Source organism: Gordionus sp. m RMFG-2023, chromosome 3 (genome assembly GCF_954871325.1).
Source record: "Gordionus sp. m RMFG-2023 chromosome 3, tfGorSpeb1-WG-v2, whole genome shotgun sequence".
In the NCBI taxonomy this organism is placed as follows: Eukaryota; Metazoa; Nematomorpha; class Gordioida; order Chordodea; family Parachordodidae; genus Gordionus; species Gordionus sp. m RMFG-2023.
The window spans coordinates 34,568,519-34,591,729 of record NC_088777.1 but is presented as its reverse complement, the minus strand read 5'-3'; the positions used below and the strand labels follow the sequence as shown (position 1 = coordinate 34,591,729).

General features: G+C 25.9%; 1 protein-coding gene across 1 annotated transcript; it reads right to left on the bottom strand.

The window, feature by feature from the left end:
• Window positions 1-1,772: 1,772 nt before the first annotated feature.
• On the bottom strand, window positions 1,773-10,116 carry LOC135926592 (DNA-directed RNA polymerase III subunit RPC8-like). The gene is made up of 7 exons (XM_065462518.1): window positions 9,985-10,116; window positions 9,851-9,947; window positions 9,718-9,804; window positions 9,610-9,673; window positions 9,340-9,468; window positions 2,220-2,379; window positions 1,773-1,998 (listed from the first exon to the last, which is right to left on the bottom strand). Exons 1-7 carry the CDS (start codon window positions 10,093-10,095, stop codon window positions 1,951-1,953), a joined length of 696 nt encoding a protein of 231 aa, XP_065318590.1. The 5' UTR covers window positions 10,096-10,116; the 3' UTR covers window positions 1,773-1,950.
• Window positions 10,117-23,211: the final 13,095 nt, after the last annotated feature.

The following is a 23,211-nucleotide window of genomic DNA, read 5'->3' as shown; positions in this document are numbered from 1 at the left end:
TTCAAATATTTATTTTAAAATTTTTGATTAATCCTGGTTTTTTATAACATATTTTTTAATGGTAAAAACTAAAAAAAATAAACAATATTAATTTTTGATGTTTAAACCTTTATTTAATGCTCAAAACATATATTTGAAATTAATTAATCGGAGATCGAGTGAATCATTCACTTCTTCAATAATGATATCACTATCTGCTGATGATATATTTTCATTTTCTAAAATTACCAAAGTTGAAATAACTAAATGATTATATGTAACTAGTCTTGTGTAATATTTTTTGGTTAAAATATTAGCAAAACATATATTATCTAAACTTCCAAAAGTGGTTTTCTTTTGGCAAAATCTAAATGCTTAGCTAATATTTGTTTTGCCTAAATCTCGAATTAGTCACTTTTAAAAATCAGCTAAATTGAGGGGATGCATAAAATAAAATATCTAATATCAGCAACTATTGAAATAAAGAGAGAATTTACCCGTCAAAAAAAAAAAAAAAAAAATTTATCAATCTAATCGATACTGCTAATTATTCTTATATATTTATTGTGACTGTTATATTAATTATTATTTTCTAGTGCTGGGCCAAATATTGGTAGGTGCCGATATTTACCGTTTCCGATCCATTCTGATATTATCTTTTTTTTACGATTTTATATATAATTCTATATTTTGTTATACATAATTTCCTATTAATAATAAATGAAAAAGAAACCCTAATTTCAATTTATTAGTAAAGTATTTTAAAAAAGAGTATATAAAAATCATCATATTATTTTTGTTTATATTGTTTTCAACAAGAAAAAGATTTAAAAATATTTAACGAATAGTATTCAGCCCATAAACATTACCCATATTTTAATGAGATGATTAAATTAATAAAAATTAAGTTAACTATTCGTGTTAATGTACCAAATATCACATTGGCCATGAAAAATGGGAAATTTGGAATTGTTACTTGTTTTGTCTAGTTATTTTGTTGCATAAAAAATGTTGTTTTAATATGACATTGGTTTGGTTAAAAATAGATCATAAATGAAAATCAATCAATATAGTATTAGTGTCGTTACCGGATTATGAATATTGGGAAATATCTGATCGGTAAAAAATTTGTTGAAAATAAATGAAATTTTTCGGTTTTATAAATGATATTTTGTTTTGCAAAGGTACATAAAACCTAAATAAAATTAGATCAGAATTATAGTCCAATTTGGTTTTTGTTTTGTGATGGTTAGATTTGGTATTTACATTGTGGACTACGATTAGGTTTGAAGATCAGTTTCAAACCAAACTGTAACCTTGATTGGTAAATATTATAAACTACATTTTTGTAAAATATAATGTATTAAATGTAGGAAAAAGAGAAGAGGGGAAGAAAGGAAAGAAGAAAAGGGTGAAGAGCAGAGCTAAAAAAGACAAAGGAAAGAAAAAAAATCGAAAAAATTTCTCTTAGAAAAAAGCTATTGGCAATGTGCGTAATTTTAGTATAATAAATTAAAAGTAATTTGTGTATGTTAATTTTTAAAAACGTATTCAACAAATTATTTTGCTATTTTCCAATTATAAATAATTTATTTAGCGCTTATTTAAATTTGAAAAATTTGTTCCTACCTTTAAATTCCAAAATGTATAAAATACTAAAAGATTATAAAATTATTAATATATAATCAGCATGGTATTATTTTTTGATAAATTACATTGGTAAATAAAATTGAAGATTGGTGTAACCTAGTGATTTGGTTATTTTGAAATAAATAATTATTTATTTCCATTAAATTATTTTCTTTAATGTGAAAGTTTCCAATTAAATTTTATTAAAACCATTTTTTAATTCACCTGTTCCGTAAATTCTCTCTATATCAGTAGTAAATCAAAATAATATGAAGATAATATTATAAATTGTATATTAATACAAATATTGTATTTAAAATTATAATGTTCCAATCGCACATTTCAAGTCCACCAAGTTAAAAGTCCTAAACCAGGCTCAGCTATCGATCCCTATTAATTATTACAAAATAGAATAAGATGACATCATATTATTAAATTATCTTACCAAAAATGCATTTGATGCCATTGAAAAAGTTTTAAAAAAGGTATCACTTAGACAAAAAATATAATACTAAATTATGAGTTAATGCAAAAAAGCAAGGTTTCTAAAAAATATTATAGCTAAATATAAAACTAAATAAAAAAAAAATGTAGATTCAAGTTATATTTACTATCAATGTCATGGGTGCTGGATTGTTGCCTAAATAGTTAGGCAAATTATTTTCATTTATGTTTTTGTTTGAAAGATTTGTAAAACTAGAAGGTTGATCTGAATCTTTTACCATGTTGGTTAGATTGTTGTCTATATATATTTTGTCTATGATTCGAAATCTTATTGGTAATTAAAGACATTAATTATATTAGTTGTAATTAGTGATCTAAAGTAACGTCAATGAAAGTAAGGCGTTACCTTTTTTAAGGAAAAGAAACACCATTCGTTACATGCTTCAAAGGTAACAAGTTTTTTTTGAGCAATGGTAAAGCAAAACGTTTCTCGTTACTTTAATTCTTTTCTTAAAAAATATGGAAAAAAAATATTATATTAAATTATATATTTTTAAAATAATTTAAGCCTAGTTTGTAATTTAGAACAATCAACAAGGTTTCATTTTTATTTTATTTATTACATTTTTGTTAAATTTTATTTAGTCAAGTATATCTAATATTAAAATTTATTTATAAAGAATATACGTCAATAGTACTTATTTCTTCAGATGAAGATAATTTAACTCGGAAATGGCCTCAGTGTGAAACTTATTTAAACAAATAAAGAAGATTAATCTATACTTTGTAAATGTGGGTGCACAAATTCAAATATTTCAACCTCGGTGTCAAGCAGCTCAAGTATAGAAAAATGTAATTATAAAAAAAAATGTTGAGGATCTGATTGAAGATATTTGTGTAGATAACGTAAAAGTTTTTTTAATAAGAATATCTTTAAATATTTTTAATAAATTCCCCCAAATAAAATATTTATTATTAAATATAACATAACCCTACCATCCTCCGTGACAGTTGAACGTGTGTTTCACAGTGAAAGCCATGTTGAGTTCTAACTCTCTTGTTTATCTGATCAAAATTTTGAAAATCAATTGCTAAATTATTAAAAGAACTTATCTTATAATATATTATTTGTGTATAATTTTATTTTTATTGTAAAAAAAATTTATATATAACATAAAGTATTTTTTAAGTAACGAGTAACGGTAACGCGTCTTTTTTTTAATAACGAGTAACGCGTTTCTTAGCCATTTTATAAAATATTAAAATTATAAAATAAAAATAACAGAATTGAATTGGTGGTGTAATAATAATATGTCAAGTAGTGATGTTAAATGGCCCGATAAAAATTTTAGCCAAAATGATGTTATGTAAGCCTGTAGATTTGGCAAATATAAGTCCAAACCTTTCTGCCATCTATGAGAGGGCACATATTATTATTCTGGCTAAAATCGATACCGAGCCATTTTTAAAAATCGACCCAAATCGGACCGTTTAACCCTTCAATACTTCGGTGGAAAAATGACATAAGTTCTCTGATGGGATCTAAATAACCCCAATTTCAAATATATATTCGTTATATTGATTTAATATTTGGATATAAGATAGAACTAACCTTAACCTTCATATTTTATTTATTTTAATTGATTATGGTTAGATTAAATATGATGATGATAAATATAACTTGTTTCAAAATTTTCTAAAAAAAAGCTTACTTTATTAAGATTTCAAATATTAAATTAAAAAAATAATTTATCTATCATATCATCATTATAATTCATTATTTTGCAATATATTCTGAAACAATACATTCAAACATAAAAAATAAAAGGAAATTTTATTTTTTTCTGAAATTGGTTCTAAGTTTAATTCTGAGATATAGCATATTTAATTTAATGTTCGTATGAGCACCACTTTGTTTCTTGTGTTATTTATTTTTCCACCCAGATTAATATTATGATTGACTGGAGATATGGATCTTGAGAAGATTATCTTCAATTTTTTTTAGGATTGAAAAATCTTCAGGTTTATCAACATAGTACAGACCAGATTGAAAAGCAAACTATTATATTTATTGGGCATATTATTTGCAATATAAACTTCTTATTCTCCGTTTAATCACGATATTCCAAGTATACCCAAGTAAGCCAAAGAAACATTAGATAACATATCGTTTTGGCGCATTTTGAAATCGAAAATAGTGAAAATTTTTCTTTAAAAAGTTTAGAAAATTAAATACCACATTGCCCCTAAGTATAACAATTATTTAGTAGGGCAAAACTTATACTTTCTGATCCCTGCTTTAGATTTGGAGATGAAAATATCACATTTCTCACTATATAACAATCACATCTCTACATAAATAATATATTGAACTTTAAGCACCAACCGATAGTAAACCAGTTTCTCTGTTTCTTTCTTAAATAGTGTTATATAAAAAAACATTTATATAGCTTGCTCAAAATCTAGAATATTCTCCCCCTTAAAATTTCTCATGCCAAATCTAAAATCCCACGAACTCTTTCATACTCTTCAGTATTCAGTACCACATGCCCGTTCAGATCACCATCCAAAATAATCTGCTCTTCATAAAGTAGTCTTGACATCTCCAATAGACTATTCCATAGTGTGTCTTTCTCTTCGTCATTTCTACCAACTTATGGAATATCAAGATAATATTAAATAGGCCTCTACCAAAGACCAACTTGATTTAATTATCCAATTATCTAGCCTTTTCCTTCGTCCGCCAATTTTCATGGAATAAACTGGCTATTTTATCATTACTTTCTTGCTTGTCAATAATTCTTACTGTAATATTTTATAAGGTTATATTCAATGCTATTTGAATATTATATTTTTTTTTCTTTTTAGCTTTCTCCTTTTCTGGTGGTAAGCTCCTTCACTTATCTATTATAATATTAATCTTGCTATCTATTTTTATCTTTGTATTTCTGATCGATTTCATTTGTATCGATCACCGGTGTATCATTTTTGAGGCCAATGTATCTTGAATATTTATCATACAATATTATAACTTTCCTATATTTAATATTATATTATTGAGGTCAATCTTATTTTATAATATTAGAAGTTAAATTACATAATTATAAAATATTATATATAGATAAGAATTTTAAATAAAGAAACCAATTGTTTTGACTATAAAATTTGGCGACGAAATTAAAAAAAAGCGGTCTTCGGTCAAGTTAAATATTAAATAGAATTGTATATTTTTTTTGTTTTAAAAAAATAAATAATATATCTCTTTAGAAATTATGGGTAATATTTCAAAGATTACATTAAACGAATTTCGTAAAAAAGAAACTTCTAGATGATAAGTTCGATTATATAAAATATATGTTTAGGGCTGTGCCGATATTAAATATCAGATCGGCACCGATATCTTGCGTTTTGTAAAAATATCGCGTGCCGATACCCGAAGACCCGGATCCGATCTTTTTACTTTCTTTTTTTATGTTATTTTATGTATATTTATTTTATATTAATAATACTTTTTAAATAATTTTTTTTAAACAATGCAAATGCACAACACCCCTTAAATTTTATTTATTTTTTAAAATAGATTTATAATATTTTTAAAGTTTTTTTATAAAAATAGAATGGAACCCCAATTATTTATTTTAAATCTTTTTAAATAATAACGCCAATTTTATTATTTATTCTTTAAATAGAAGAATTTTTTTAAATATGGTATCTGATGGAAATATTATACAAAAGACAAAGATATAAAATGCGTTATCTGCGGAATTATAATTTCATGGGGAGAAACAGGGATGTGAACCCTTCGACAAAAAAAAGGGTCCGGGTTCGGTAATAAATTTAAAAAGGACCCGGGTCCAGGGTTAGGGTCCGGGTTCAGAGGTAACATAAAAATAATGACTCAAAATAAGACTTTTTTTCATTCATTTTTTATTATACTTCAATATATACACATTTATAATTCGAAATGAGATAATTTATATTTTAAATATTTTATTCAATCGCACAATCATGATATCTTTTAAAATATCATCCTTCAGATTTCCACGTAAATTAGTCAACGATGAAAATCCAGGTTCTACACTTACCTAAAATAGATAGTCATTTTTATAATACATAAATTATTGTACTTGTGTCGCCGGTACAGCCATGACGATTCTAGAAAAGGTATATAATTCTGGATATATTGAAGAATTTTCCTCCCAGAATTTTAAAATGTTTGCATCTCTATTTATTCTCATAACTTCCAAGAACTTTTCTATTAAAGATACAATAGATATTTTTTGCTCCTTTCTATCAGATGATAATTTAATTTTTTTTCTCTATCTAATAGTAAAATTTCCAGATCATCAATATCGTTATCATTATCATTGTTATCGCTACAACCAGTAGATATTGTTGTAACCACCAATGTATTGTAAATAATAGAGTTTTGGGTATGCCATAAATCTTCAAGATGGCTATAGCCATTTGTTTTTGCTCACTACTAACCTAATATCGCGGGTCTAAATATATAGAAGCATATACAACACTATTTTGTAAATATTGTTGCTCTCTTATTTTCGTATTTTCTAATACTTCATTTGAAAAAGAACTTGTTAATCTCCCTAACTCTAATCGACATAACCATATGCCATAAAAATCCGATAAACATAATTGTTCTGCTTGCACTCTTAATGTTGTTATTTTTAAAGGAACCAGCACACTAGTAAGCTCTTTTACTTGATTCCAATCATCTTCTGACAAAATGATTTCACATGCTCCTATGATAAAAACATTACAGAAATCTTTCAAAATTAATAATCGCTCTAGCATCATACATATAAAGGACCAACGTGTTGTGCAATCTAAAATTGCCATTTACCTTTTCATGGACTTTAATATTCTAACAATTGTGGGAGTTCTTAAATATTTTACAACATCCCTTGCTTTATCAATTATAGTTTTAAAGTGACTATTTTTTAGGGAGATTCCACGAAAAAAATTAATAAAATTATAAAAATTTTATATTATTATATTATTTTTTAAAAATTATATTTTTACATTAATTTAAAAAAAAAAATTTAAGTTAAAATTTTTTAGCACCCTGAACCCTTGGACCCTCCACTTTTTAAAAGGGTTCAAGTCCAGATTCAGCCAAAATACGAGGGTCCAGGAGGGTTCCCATCCCTGGGGAGAAATAATGAAAAATTCATATAATACCACCAATATCCATAAACTTTTTAATTATTGTAGAAATAAAAAAATTAAATTAAAGCATAATTCTATTTTTTTGCATAAAAATATTGATTTCTTAGATTTGGTTCAAAGGGAGATGGTAAAAAATCAATATAAATATCGAATCGGTATCGGATTGGTTTTGAACCAATATCGGAAATATCGGATAGGTGAAAAAAAATATGTTGAATGTAAAGATTCAAACTGGCGCCACTTTGAAAAAATTATTAATAGCATATATAGGAATAAATAATGAGAATTGATTTCATTAGATTAAGTCGCAGACCAACAGAATCCATATTGAGTTATTTAAAAAACATAAAGGAACTAGCCCGTTGAAGATAGAACTAAGAATTCGCGATCAATTAATAGCTGGACTAAAGATGTCACAACTAGATAAAGAACTAAAGCTACCCCGATACTAAAAATAAACAATTCTATTTAAATGGTTTATAAAATCAAAGAGATAACTAAACATAATGATAATGATAATTAAATCAAAATGATGATAATAATCGAAGTATATTGATAATAATAATTAAATCAAAATGATAAACTCTATCAAGAAAGAACTTACCGCAAAAGATCCAATTTTAAGAAGAGTAAAAATATTAATAAATGGTACAAATATACAAAATCAAGCACCAGAATTACAAGCTTTTAGAACAAGAATAGATGAAATAGAAAATGATGACGGTATTTTATTTTGGAATGGCAGATTAATCATTCTGTACTCACTTCAAAAAAGAGTATTACATATATTTCATATGGGACATCCAGGTATTACATCAATGAAATCCATTACAAGACATTATATATAGTGGGAACGTTAGAAAAAGATGTCGAAAAACTAGTTAAGAGCTGTTTTGAATGTCAAAAACATCACAGAGATATACCAGGTGTTGCATATACCCATGGAATCCGCCATCACAACCCTGGAAAAGGGAAGAATAAAAAAAAACATGCCAAACAACTACGAACAAGGAAAGAACTAAAACCCGAGTCAATAAAAATAGATGGCAATATAAAGTTAGAAGAAGATAAAATAAAACCAAGTCAAGAAGGAATTCAAAACTGATACCCAACGAGGGAACAAAAGCATACAAAAAGATAAATAGACGAACTTGAACTTGGTAAACAAAAAGATTATTAGATGAACTTGAACTTGGTAAACAAAAAGATTAATAGACGAACTTGAACTTGATGGGAAATAAGATATATGTTATATTTTATAAGGTTATAATCAACGCTATTTGAATATTATATTTGTCATATAATATAATAACTTTATTATATAAAATAACTTTATTATATATAATAACTTTATTATTATATTATATTCTTTAGGTCAATCTAATTGCATAATATTAGAAGTTAAATTACATAATTATAAAATACTATATATAGATAAGAATTTAAAATAAAAATTTATTTTGACTATAAAACTTACACCCTTACCTTTTCATCTATTTTTTTGTATATAACACCCATCTACTCTCCTTCTTTGCAGTGAATCCAGCACTTATCCCATATTACTAATTATGCCTCCTGCATCACACATTGTCACTATCTCACTATTAGATCAGTTTTTTGTCATAATGTTAGGTCACTTATTGCTGTCATAAATCTTGTTTCCACAAATTTTGGTGCCACTGTCTTCTCCACCTTCTTTTTGTCGTAGGCAGATGAGGATACTCGTAAGGTATTTTGCTTATATTTTGTTTTAATTAGATCTTAGGCAGTTTTCTACAATCAGATTCCTATATGGCATCAGCACTCTTTAGGTGAATTTTAAAACCTTTTTAGGAGACAGTGATCATATTCTAAGTGCAACCTCAGAGAACCTCAAAATTTTATTAGTCATGAAAAGTTACTAGTCATCTACATGCTGAGACTTAAGTTCAAAAAATTATAAATGTGTTGTAAATGATGCATTGATTGAGGCTAAATAACATTAAAACCAATCATATATATTTTAAAAGTATCAAAAAAAGAAAAAATAGTAGACCATCATGAAATTAAATGTAAAAAAACAATAACTAAATCAAAAAAGTTACTAAAAATATTATAAACCTTATCTCTTCTCCAACATCCATAAATAGTTTGTGACTTTTGGGTGACATTTCTTGTCGAATTTCTTGAATATCTTGTTCATCGACAATTGTCTGATATTCCCAATACCACGTTTGTTCTTTTTCATCACTAGTGTTTCAATTTATTAAAGGATATTACAAAATGGATACAAATTCATAAATCTTAATAAACCAATAATATTATTTTAAATTAATTTGTCTATATAAAAAAATATATATATTACATAAGTAATCTTTATATATAAATTACAATAAAGATTTTTCTTGAAATAAATGTGATGGAACAATAATATCATCAAAAAACCCAATTGTAACTATAAAAAATAATATATTTATATTATAAAGAGGTTCTTTAAACTGTGTATTCCATCTTGTGTTGATGATTTTATTTTTCCTATAATAATCTCATCAATAAATGGAGAAAATATAACATATCTAAAAAATACTTAAAAATTAATGGAATACACTAATAAATATATATATATATATACCTCTAGTATAAGCATTGGAGTCATTTTGTAAAATATAGCTATGTTCAAATTTTTGAATATCCCATAAAGATATAGCTAGGCCTAGCTTTAATATAACCTTATTTTTCATTAGTTTTAATCATATATATTTCTACCTTATTTGCATATTTTTGATTTATATATTCTTTAATTGCTTCATTAAAATCTTTGTCAAATTGTGTAGGAGCTAATATCGTAATATCTTTTAGATTTGTCAATATAAACATAAATTTCAAAATTGAAAGTTTAAAAATATTATAATCAAAGTGTGAATGACTTTCTAGTCAATTATGTCACATGCGATGAGAATTTGTAAAATTAATTTTCAATTTATAATATTTAGATTGTTCATTAATTCACATCAAAAATATTTTAACCACTTTAATAAACTAATACATAGATATATAGATAAATATCATGCCAAATATAATAAGAGCAATGTTGAACGAAGATGGTGAAGAATTTCCTTGAATGTTCTTATGATGAGAATATGTTAATGCTGTACAAATACATCAATAGGTAATTACTAATAAGGTAATGTATAATATCTATCTAAACTAATTATGTAAATAAGTAAAGTGTAGCGTAGATTTATACTTCTGTTCAGATTTTTTCCATAAATCTTCTATCGCTCCTATAACATTAAATTTTATCATCTTCTTGCATTAATGCAATTTACCAGTGACGTCATTCATCTCCTAAATAATTTGAAAGCCCCCTCCCCCTTAAAATTTTTAAATATTATTTTTATACCCAGGGGCGTCGCTAGCCTTTACAATCTTAGAGGGCTCAACTAAAAAAAAATTTATGAGGGGCGTAGCCCCCATACTCTCAAATTTGCGGGCCATCGACCCCCCGCTTTTGCCCGGCCTTTGGCCGGGTTTTATATTATTATATTATACTTTTTTAAAATTTGTTAACTCAGAACAATTATTCTGATTTTGTCACATTTTATATTATGCATACAAAATAAACTAGCATATAAATAATTAAAACAATACAAGACATTTCTAAAAATAATATTTTTTAATACATAATCTATTTATTACATTAAAATATTTTCAATTGCTGATATAAAAAAATTTTGCCTCTAAAGACTTACAAGTGATAAAAAAAATTCATACATTTGCCTCAATTGATAATAGATTTTAAAAACTACATAATGCAATAATATAATTCTTAGCAACTTGCATTGATAAAAGGTTATCAAATATATATAACTCTCTGTTACCATTTTACACTTTATAGAATGGACTAGTGTTGTTAAATTGCCGGGTCGGGTCGGCTTGGCCGAAAACCCAGCAAGGTTTGAGCCGAAAAAACGACCCTAAACCCTAGCAAACCGATTTAGCCATAGATCAGACCCGACTCGACCCTTAAGGTCTCATGAGCCGACCCATCTGGTGGGCTTGGTGGGTCGGCTTGGTGGGTTGGCCTGCTGGGTTGGCTAACTGGGTCAAAAAAATATATATTGAAAATTAAACCAGTTTGTTTTAATCCGGGTTCAATGTTTTTGATATAGATGTTCAAAAATCTTTGGTTCTAGTAATAAATTGTCACTGTTATTATATCTTATTCCACGAGGAAAAAATAAATTGTAAAATTTTTTTAAAACATATCTTAAGCCTAGTTAAAAGTTTTAGATACTAGAATGATGTTCTAAAACCTTTGGAACTAGTAATAAATGAACACTGCCCTTATATTATACTCCACGAGGAAACAATAAATGTGGAAATTTAAAAAAAAAATTTAGACCTAGTTTATGGTTTTTGATATTAGAAAGATGTCCTAAAACTTTTGGGATAGTAATAAATTGGCACTATCATTATATTTTACCCCACGAGGAAAAATAATTATGAAAATTTTTTTAAATTTTCTTTAAGCCTAGTTAAAAGTTTTTGATACTGGAAAGATATCCATAAACTTTTGGGTCTAGTAATAAATTGGCACTATCATTATAATTTACTCCACGAGGAAAAAAATTTATGATTTTTTTAAAAATGTTGTTTTAAGCCTTGTTAAAAGTTTTTTATTTATGGTAAAACATATTCTAAAATATCAAGTCTAATAATAAATTGTGACTGCCATTTTATTGTGTTCCTCAAGGAAAGAAGAAAATTTTTTAAAACGTTGTTTTAAGTTAAGTTAAGCGTTTTTGATACTAAAAAGATGTTCTAATACCTCTGAGTCTAGTAATAAATTGGCACTGCCATTATATTTTACTCCAAGAGGAAAAAATATGTTAAAATTTTTTAAAAATTTTTTTTAAGGGTAGTTAAAAATTTCTTTTAAGGGTAGTTTAAAGTTTTTCATACTAAAGAGATGTTCTAAAACTTTTGGGTCTAGTAATAAATTGCACTTCCACTATATTTTACCACGAGAAAAAAAAATTATGCATTTTTTTAAGATGTTGTTTTAAACCTTTAAATATTATGTATTAGAAAGATGTTCAAGAACCTTTGGGTCTAGTAATAAATGGGCGCTGCCGTAATATTTTACTCCACGAGGAAAAAATAAATGTTAAATTTTTTAAAAATGTATTTTAAGCGTAATTTAAAGTTATTTATACTAGAGAGATGTTCTAAAACTTAATATAGTAATAAATTGGCACTTCCACTATATTTTACCACGAGGAACAAAATTATAAAAAAAATTTTAAATTTTGTCTAAAGCCTAGTTAAAATTTTAATACCCAAAAATGTTCTAAAACTTTTGGATTTAGTAAGAAATTATCACTGTTATTATAATTTAGTCCACGAGGAAAAAATTAGGAAAATTTTATAAAACTTTGTTTTTATCCTAGTTAATAGTTTTTAATAGTGAAAAGATGCTCAAAACTTTTATATTTATAAATAAATTTTTAGTGCCATTTTTATAAATTCCATGTGTGAAATGTAAAATGATAAAAAAAAAACTATTTCTTTATGTTAGAACCCAATAAAAAGTTTCTGATATTATAAAGATTTTGTTAAACCTTTGGAGCATTAATATGGTGTCACTGCCATTATAATTTATTTGACGACGAAAAATTTTATTTTAGATATTTTTTTTAAGTTTATTTATATAAATTTGATATTGAAAAGATGTTTTAAAACTTTTGGGTTCATTAAGTAATTTCTAATTTCGTTACTTTTTAACTTCACGCATAAAAATCTAGAAATAAAATATTATATACTTGTTTTGAGCCATGCAAAAAGTTTTTGATATTAGAAAAATATTCTAAGCCTTAGGGTCTCGTAAAATTTTAATACTGCTATTATTTTATTCTTTTTTTTTAACTTGGGAGGGTATAAAATATGAGTAGTATATCATTTGAAACTATTTAGGAGATTGGTAGTTAATAAGAAAAGACGGGACAAGTTCAGCAAGGATCCCATTTTTAAATTTACGGCATTTGGATAAATGAATTTTCCCTAATTTTAAAATATGCTAAATTTCTTTTATATAATTACTATATTTTACATAAAATTTGGAAAATTTGAAACACAAGATTATAATTATTTGACTTAAGATCTTGGGAATAATTTTAACAAATTTTGAACTATTTTTTATAATTTATGAGTTTTACAAACATTTATTATATTTACATGTTATTTAAATCACGAGTTAATTCTGCCATAATACGCCAATTTATATGTTCCATTCATTCGTAATATTAGTCTATTTAAATTACATACATGCAATTCTCGGACGTCCATTATTCATTCATATGAAGTTACATCATAAAAATAACAATGTCCCCCTTATATCTGTTAGGTATTGAACCTTACAAATTATTATATTCATAAATATCTATATATATATAATCAATAAAAAACTTATCATCAATATCTATAATATGTTCATAAATCATAATAAATTCCTATTACAACAGGTCTTACCCGATAAATACTATCTACCACTGCTTCATTATAAATTATAATTTTAAATAGATTTTTTTTTCTTTGGTAATTGTGTGAATGACTTATCCAAAATCATAATATTCGTGCTTAAAAATATTATCATAGACAAAATTTTGAAACATTTAGAAAAGAGATGCTACTAATTAGGAATTAAATTATTTTTATTTATGAACCCCTCTCCCTTTCTTTTTGGAAATTATAATGACAATTAAATATCTTTAGAATTATTTATTTATCGTAAATAGGCTCTTTTAAATTTTATAAGTAAAAAATTTGCAAATACAAAATATATAATACGCTACATTTTTAATATCTTTATTATTTTCATAAAGAAAAAATAAAAATTTATATTCATAAAATAAATTACATAAAATATTCTTCGCGCAAATTTAAAATGTTAACATCCCACGAATTCACACATAGACATTGATTCAAAGTTGTCGCTGACATTCGATTCCTTTTCTTAGTAATAGTGCGTTCGCTGGCTACGGACGTAGATTGTTGGGGTAAGTAATCTTTGGCCATTGTCGAGAGCTTTGGAATACGTTTCGAGTTTCTATACCACCAATCCACTATATCAACGGACGTTTAAGCTACCGGATCTGCTAGGTATTCTTCGATTTCTTCTATAGCTAGATTTGGTATAATGTACGCATTCTTTAATATAAAATATTTAAATTAACTAATTATTATATCGTCGAATATATTGTAAAACCTTGTAATTTTCATCAGCGGATAATTTCCTCAAACCATACAATGTATCTGGTACTTTAACAGATTCTGAGGATAAGGATTGTGGGTGTAGAGATACAATATGTTTTCGCAAATTGGCTAAAAATATAAATAAACTTTTGACATTAAAACTTCATTATTTTTGCTCTAATGATCATTAATTTTTTTTGTAATATCTTATTAGCATAGTTGTTAAGGAGCGCCGCTACATTTTTCCAAAAGCACCTGGAGTACCATTCCTTTCTAAAATTGAGGAGTGGGAGCGAGAGCTAACTCCTTTTAGGGCTGGAATGGAGGAGCGCCGCTCCACCGCTCCTTTAAATTTAATGTATAAATTAAATTATTTTATAAATATTAATAATATTTGTTAATTAAAATTCAATAAAAATAAAATTTTATTTAATTTAAATTTATCCATCATTAAATGTTTAGCCGAGTTTTATATTGATTTATTATTTTAAATATTAAACATCTAGTTTTTCCTCTTTATATTGAAAATTTTTTGGAAAATCTTGTAAGTCAATATTCATTTTATAGATATACAACAAGAAATAATTTTAGATATTATGGATTTAGAGATCATAAATGAAGAAATCGAATTTCCATTTCCATCATACAAAAAATATTTTAAACTTCTAAAAGATTTTAATCCAAATGATCAAACAAATTTAAGGGCAAAATGTCTTTTGTGTTTGAAAACTATTTAATTTTAAAAAGTGAGCAGCTTCAATCTAAAAAAGCATCTAAAAGTAAAAAATCTTTCTTTTAACAAAATGATTTAGAAGATTTTTTTGGATTCCATAAAATTGACCATCAGGAAGATAATATATTGGACAAATATTTTTTAAATAATGATACCAAAATTACTATTTTTGAGAAATTTCCTTAATTAAAAAATATCTTTATAAAATATAATACCTCGATTCCCTCTAGTGCTCCTGAGGAGCGCCTATTTAGTATTGCAAAAGAGGTTTTAGGGGAGAGGCATGAATGTTTGTTAGATTTTAATTTAGAAAATTTATTACTTTTAAATGCTAATAAAAGGTTATAAATATTTTGTAGAAAACTTTTTGATAAAAAAATATGATTTTGGAGCGGTTATGGAGTGGCACTCCATTACTTGAAGCGGGAGCTAGCTCCTTTTAAAAATGAAGCGGTAGCGGGAGCTAGCTCCTTTTGAGAAGGTAGAAGCGGAAGCGGGAGCGGGAGTTAGCTACTTTTAAAAAGGAGCGTTAACAACTCTGCTTATTAGTAATGTATTATGATATTTCTGTGCATTTTGAAATAAAAAATATTTAAAAAATTAACACCCTATTTGAAATAAATGTTAATTATTACATAATAAAATACTAAAATTTTTTGAAATTGCAAAAAAACTAAAATCTTAGTTAGTGTTGTTAAAAAGTGAGTTTTTACGGCTCAGACCTTGAGTCGGAATCGTAAAAATTGGCTCAGGCTTAAGCCCACTCAGGAGATCAAGCCGGCACTGGAACTTCTCGAGTGTAATTTTGAGTCAAAGTTTATATTTATATTTACTATTTAGAAAGAATATAATAAAATAATCTAGAATTTGTTTACCATGCCAAGCTGCCTCATATATATATTTATTTTTCTTTTAAAATTTTTTTTATATATTAATTAATTTTTTAATATAGATATTAAAATATAAACAGTAGTTTCTAGACAATCCAATCGCTCAAATATTGATGCATCTGCGATTGAGGATTTATCGAATTTTGGTAAAAAAATCTTGACAGAATAGAGTATTCTTTAAAACCAAAAAATGTTATGCAAGCTCTTTCCATGTGTAATTGCACTTTAGATTCCCTGCCTAAAATATCAAAACATTATTAATTATTTTAGCTTCCCTACCAATTCGTATCTTCACTAATGAAAGATCTTTTTCAACTTTAAAAAGGTTAAAAACTTATTTTAGAGATACCACCGGTAAAAAACATTTAAATGTAACCCTATTAAATATTTAGGAGATTATTATAGATAAAAATTTGATTCTTAATGAATTATCCAAATCTCAAAGAAAAGTAACCTCATAAAATTTTTTCATAAAATGAATTCTTAATTATAACATTTATATAATTTTTGTATTAACTCATAAAATTTATGCAATTAATCAGGGTTGGCAATTCGGTCAATTGACAAGTCAAATTCAGTCAATTGATCTGGTCAAATACTCTAAAAAAAATCTGAAGAAAAAATATTAAAAATATGTTTAAAAAGAGAAAAATGATATAAATACATGTCATCATAATGCATTATTTTTAGGTCCCCGAAGGTGGTTGTGACTAAATTATTTTAAGTGATATAATTAATTTCAGAAGTATAAACGAGATGTTTAATAGTTACATGGTAATCAGTAATTTCCGTAAGAAATAATCAATTCCGTATGCCAACCATGCCCAAATAAGAGACCACCAATTCCTAGTTTTATTTTTTTTAGAAAGAAATAGGTTGATTTGGGATATTCTTACAAAAATAGAAATCGATTGAAGATCTTGACACCAGGAAAATCGATTAAAAATATTAAAGAAAATGATAATATTGAATATGAATCAGAACACTACTGAGAGCTAAACGTTAGTTATTGAATTACAATGAATTTAAAAAATTGACTACTATTATATTCAAAATAAAGTTAATATTGACTTAAAAAAAACATTTATTTGAATTTTCGTATTTGACCGGTCAAATACAAAGTACTGTGTATATTTATATTTGAAAATATCGTCTTATTTTTATCATTATTTGCATAAGAATCACTTATATTTTATGTAATTGTTAAATTACTTTTTTTTAGAGTTTTTATACAGTAAAAATTTTGAATATTATAATCTGTATAAAATATCTACATTTTGAAATTTATTTTAAATAATAAAAATATATGATGTAATATTCTCTAAAATTTTGTTATATCCATATTTAAAATAAAAAATATATTCTATAAAGAATAATAGCGCCTGGCTTCTAACAAGAATTAAATATATCAATTTATTTGACAAAATGTAATGATATCGCAAGATAAAAATTTAAGCCCGACCCTGTTCGGAAAAAATATATTAGGCCCTAATCGAAATTATTTTTTAAAAAATAGGGTTCGGGCCAGGGGTATAGTGCCATCTAAAAGTTATGGAACAAATTTAGCTAGCTCACTCATGTTGCTCATCGAGCTAGCTTAAATTTTTTCCCTCAAAATAGAGATGGCACACAATTTCTACATCATTATAATATTAAAATTCTTATTCACAAATAAATAAATTTCTGCTCAAAAGTCGGCTTGAGCCAACTACTGAGCCGACTTGAGTCTGAGTCGATTTTTCAAAACTGACTGAGTTTAGGGCTAAGTTGGTTTGGCTCAGCTATTTAACAATACTAATCTTATTATTTAAAAACAAAGGTTAAACAAGGTAAAAAAAATATTAATTATAATCATCTTTCGTTAAAAATTTTCGGCCTAATAATTTTACGTCTTTTATATATTAAAATAAAATTACTTGTTGATGTACTTATGCAATATGTTCTACTACACAGGGAGCATTTCCTATGCCCTTTCTTCGGTGTTTTCACAAATATTTTTTTGCAAAGATCATTGCTAGATTTCAACGGGATCAAACTTTCATCTAATATCTTTAAAAAATTATCATTTATATGATTTTATAACATAGCTAACAGAAATATAAATTTACGAAGATCTTCACCAAATTGAGATTGACTATTCAATATGAAGATTCAAAGAAATTTGTGGAATCATCCAAGAATGATAAACTGTCTGATGGGGTGAAAATAATGTCATCCTGATCCATAATTTATAAAAGTAATCAATTTTTTAAAATTAAAAAAAATTTATTAATAAAAGTAATAAAAATTTAATTTTAATAAAAGTAATTTAAACACATGCATATATAATTATAATCTTTACAAATGTACAACAAAAGAAATAAAAGAAATTTCAATAATACTTATAAAACTGAAAAATATGGTCAATATGTTTCATTAAATCATCACAACATATTATTATATAAAAGTTATAAAAATATTATATTTTAAAATAAAAATATGTTGGTTTATATATCGGGCTGCAAAGAAAATTTTCTTTATTCGAACGAAAATGTAAACAGAGGAACAAAATAAAACTTCACATCATTTTATAATTTAAAAAAAATATCAATTTTTTTCAAAATATTTTTTTCCTTTTAAGATATTTTTCTGGCATTTTGTTACACCCTTTTTGATTATTTATAGATATTTTATAACAAAAAAATAAAATATATATATTACTCTCTTGAATGTTAATTTCTAAATTAATGTTTTCTAGTTTTCTAAATTAACTATATCTTACCGATAAAATTTTATTTTTTATGATAATGTTATTTTATACATCCGTATAGGATTAATATTCATCATGACTAGTAGTGTTGTTAAACGGCTAAGCCGAGTCGACTTAGCTGCGACTCAAGCCTAGTTTCTAGTCGATAAAACGAGTTTGACTCGAGTCGGCTCGTGTAGTCGGCTCGTTGGGTCTGCTCAATTTTTTTGTTTTTTTATAAAATCTGGTAAATTGCTAAATTTTGGGGAAATGATTAATGTGAACAAAATTATAATAAGAATATGTTGTTTTAGTTTTTCGTATTTTTTTGGCATAAATGGGTTAAAATAAGTATTGCTAAGGCTAACATGTTTAAATAAAATTTTAGTGAAGATGTACCATAGATAAGTGAAAATTGTCATAATCGTTGTTTTTAAAGTTTTTCGAATTTTTTTGACGTGAATGGGCTAAAATAAGCATTGCTAACATGTTTAAATGAAATTTTAGTGAAAATATACCCTTGATAAGTGACAATTGTCATAATCGTTGTTGTTTTTCGAATTTTTTTGACGTAAATGGGCTAAAATAAGCATTGCTAACATGTTTAAATGAAATTTTAGTGAAGATGTACCCTAGATAAGTGACAATTGTCATAATCGTTGTTTATAAAGTTTTTCGAATTTTTTTGATGTAAATGGGCTAAAATAAGCATTGCTAACATGTTTAAATGAAATTTTAGTGAAGATGTACCCTAGATAAGTGACAATTGTCATAATCGTTGTTTTTAAAGTTTTTCGAATTTTTTTGATGTAAATGGGCTAAAATAAGCATTGCTAACATGTTTAAATGAAATTTTAGTGAAAATGTACCCTTGATAAGTGACAATTGTCATAATCGTTGTTTTTAAAGTTTTTTGTATTTTTTTGATGTAAATGGGCTAAAATAAGCATTGCTAACATGTTTAAATGAAATTTTAGTGAAGATGTACCCTAGATAAGTGACAATTGTCATAATCGTTGTTTTTAAAGTTTTTTGTATTTTTTTGATGTAAATGGGCTAAAATAAGCATTGCTAACATGTTTAAATGAAATTTTAGTGAAGATGTACCCTAGATAAGTGACAATTGTCATAATCGTTGTTTTTAAAGTTTTTCGAATTTTTTTGATGTAAATGGGCTAAAATAAGCATTGCTAACATGTTTAAATGAAATTTTAGTGAAAATGTACCCTTGATAAGTGACAATTGTCTTAATCGTTGTTTTTAAAGTTTTTTGTATTTTTTTGATGTAAATGGGCTAAAATAAGCATTGCTAACATGTTTAAATGAAATTTTAATGAAAATGTACCCTTGATAAGTGACAATTGTCATAATCGTTGTTTTTAAAGTTTTTCGAATTTTTTTGATGTAAATGGGCTAAAATAAGCATTGCTAACATGTTTAAATGAAATTTTAGTGAAAATGTACCCTTGATAAGTGACAATTGTCATAATCGTTGTTTTTAAAGTTTTTTGTATTTTTTTGATGTAAATGGGCTAAAATAAGCATTGCTAACATGTTTAAATGAAATTTTAGTGAAAATGTACCTAGATACAAGGTTTCCCATTCTAAATAAGAAAATCATAATATTTTTTTAATTTTTGTCAATTTTTCTTTAACTTTTATTTATTTTAGTTATTCCTTTTTAATTTTTTCTAAATTTTTGCGATTTCATAACGTTTTTTTTCTTACTGTATCTTTTCTCAATTTATTTCTAACCTTTTGTGATTTTCTTTACTTTTATTTTTCATACTATATCTTCTCTCAATTTATTTTTCTTCAATTTATAAATTTAGGTCTATTTTTTTAACAATTTACGTTTTTTTCATCATAGATACAGATATAATATTCTTTATATGATTTATACATTTTAATCTTTTGTATATATTTTAACCTTTTCAATCTGGTCATTTTTAATCTTTATTTTTTTGAGCATTTCTCAATTTTATTTCTTCTCATTTTTGATAATTTTAAAAATAAGAATTTAAAAATGATTATATTTTATTAATTTAAATATCGTTTGGTATTACAGTTAAGGTAAACCAAACAATTAATTTATAATTTAGCAATTGTTATATTGTCTGCCAAAAACATTAAATATAATTTCAAAAAATAATTATCAAAAATGAGAAGAAAAAATAGATAAATGCTCAAAAAAATAAAGATTAAAAATGACCAGATTGAAAAGGTTAAAATATATACAAAAGATTAAAATGTATAAATCATATAAAGAATATTATATCTGTATCTATGATGAAAAAAAACGTAATATAGTATGAAAAATAAAAGTAAAGAAAATCACAAAAGGTTAGAAATAAATTGAGAAAAGATACAGTAAGAAAAAAAACGTTATGAAATCGCAAAAATTTAGAAAAAATTAAAAAGGAATAACTAAAATAAATAAAAGTTAAAGAAAAATTGACAAAAATTAAAAAAATATTATGATTTTCTTATTTAGAATGGGAAACCCTGTATCTAGGTTACATTTTCACTAAAATTTCATTTAAACATGTTAGCAATGCTTATTTTAGCCCATTCACGTCAAAAAAATTCGAAAAACTTTAAAAACTCAAGGGTACATTTTCACTAAAATTTTATTTAAACATGTTAGCAATGCTTATTTTAGCCCATTTACATCAAAAAAATACAAAAAACTTTAAAAACAACGATTATGACAATTGTCACTTATCAAGGGTACATTTTCACTAAAATTTCATTTAAACATGTTAGCAATGCTTATTTTAGCCCATTTACATCAAAAAAATACAAAAAACTTTAAAAACAACGATTATGACAATTGTCACTTATCAAGGGTACATTTTCACTAAAATTTTATTTAAACATGTTAGCCTTAGCAATACTTATTTTAACCCATTTATGCCAAAAAAATACGAAAAACTAAAACAACATATTCTTATTATAATTTTGTTCACATTAATCATTTCCCCAAAATTTAGCAATTTACCAGATTTTATAAAAAAACAAAAAAATTGAGCAGACCCAACGAGCCGACTAAGCGAGCCGGCTAAGTGAGCCGACTACACGAGCCGACTAAGCGAGCCGACTAAGCGAGCCTACTAAGTGAGTCGGCTCATTCGGCTCTTTGATCGGCTTGAGTCGGAGCCGTTTTTTACGACTACGACTCGAGTCGCAAGTCGTAAGAACTCGACTTTTTAACAACACTAATGACTAGGCACCTTACCTTATAGACCCAAATAGTATGATAAAGGTATATAAATTTGATGTTAGAAAAAAATTATGAGAAGCAAAATATAATTTTTTCCGATTACAAAGTGAAGTTAAGAATATATAACGAAAGGAAAATATATCAAGTCATATGTATTTTACTGATTACATAATATTTAGTTTAAAATACGATATCTAAAATGAAATTTTTTTAACTAAATAATTAATAGCTATTTTGTATTTAGAAGAATAGTTTTTATTTTCTTACCTCACACCCATAACTATACCTCACTCTAGAACTACAAATTGGATAGGGCGTAATTCCACTCATTTTGATAAATATACATCTGTACAAGTGTTGGTATCCCTGAGAAAAAAAATTCAGCAAAATTATAGGGAGGGTGGGCCTCCTTATAATTCACATTCGCTAACTTTCGGCAGATCTATGACCAATGTGATAGATAAGATAAGAAGATATAAAAAGTTATTATTTACTTATAAATAAATTTAAAAAACATCTTTCTAATATCAAAAACAATGAACCCGGATTAAAACAAACTTGTTTAATTTTCTATATATTCAACAAATTGACCCAGCAAGCCAACCTAGCAGACCGACCCAACAAGTCGACCCAGCAGGCCGACCCAGTATGCCAACCCGGGTCGGCTCAACAGGCCCAATGGGTCGGGCTGGGTCGTGGTTGATTTATCGACCCTAGCTCTGGGTTGGGCCAATTTTTACGACTTCGACTCGGGGTCGTGGTCGATAAAATCAACCATTTAACAACACTAGAATGGACCAATAAGGAAATATTTTCTAGGCCTAAACCAAATCAACAATTCTTGCAGAAGAAAGTATAAACGACCTATCTAAATCATAAAACTATTAAGTGGTTAGAGCTTCCTTTTAGATGACATGATGGTAGCTAGATAAGTAATCGAGAAAATTATTGTGAGATATTAAATTTCTAAAAGATTATCATCCATTTTAAATGATCTACAATATATCGACTACACAGTTGACCATTATTGTTTATCTAAAATAAATCATATCCTCTCAGCCGTTGTATTAATAATCTTAAATTACATAGCAATAAACACAAATAATAGATTAAAGTTAATTTGCAATAATAGCCATGACACTCAAGATGTAAACTAGTATCAGAA

Coding starts and splice junctions, on each gene's coding strand:
- LOC135926592 (XM_065462518.1), bottom strand. CDS start 10,095: ATGTTTATATTGACAAATCTAAAAGATATTACGATATTAGCTCCTACA. Junction 9,805..9,850: donor CTCCAATGCTTATACTAGAG/GTATATATATAT, acceptor TTAATTTTTAAG/TATTTTTTAGATATGTTATA. Junction 9,469..9,609: donor TTTCAAGAAAAATCTTTATT/GTAATTTATATA, acceptor TTGAAACACTAG/TGATGAAAAAGAACAAACGT.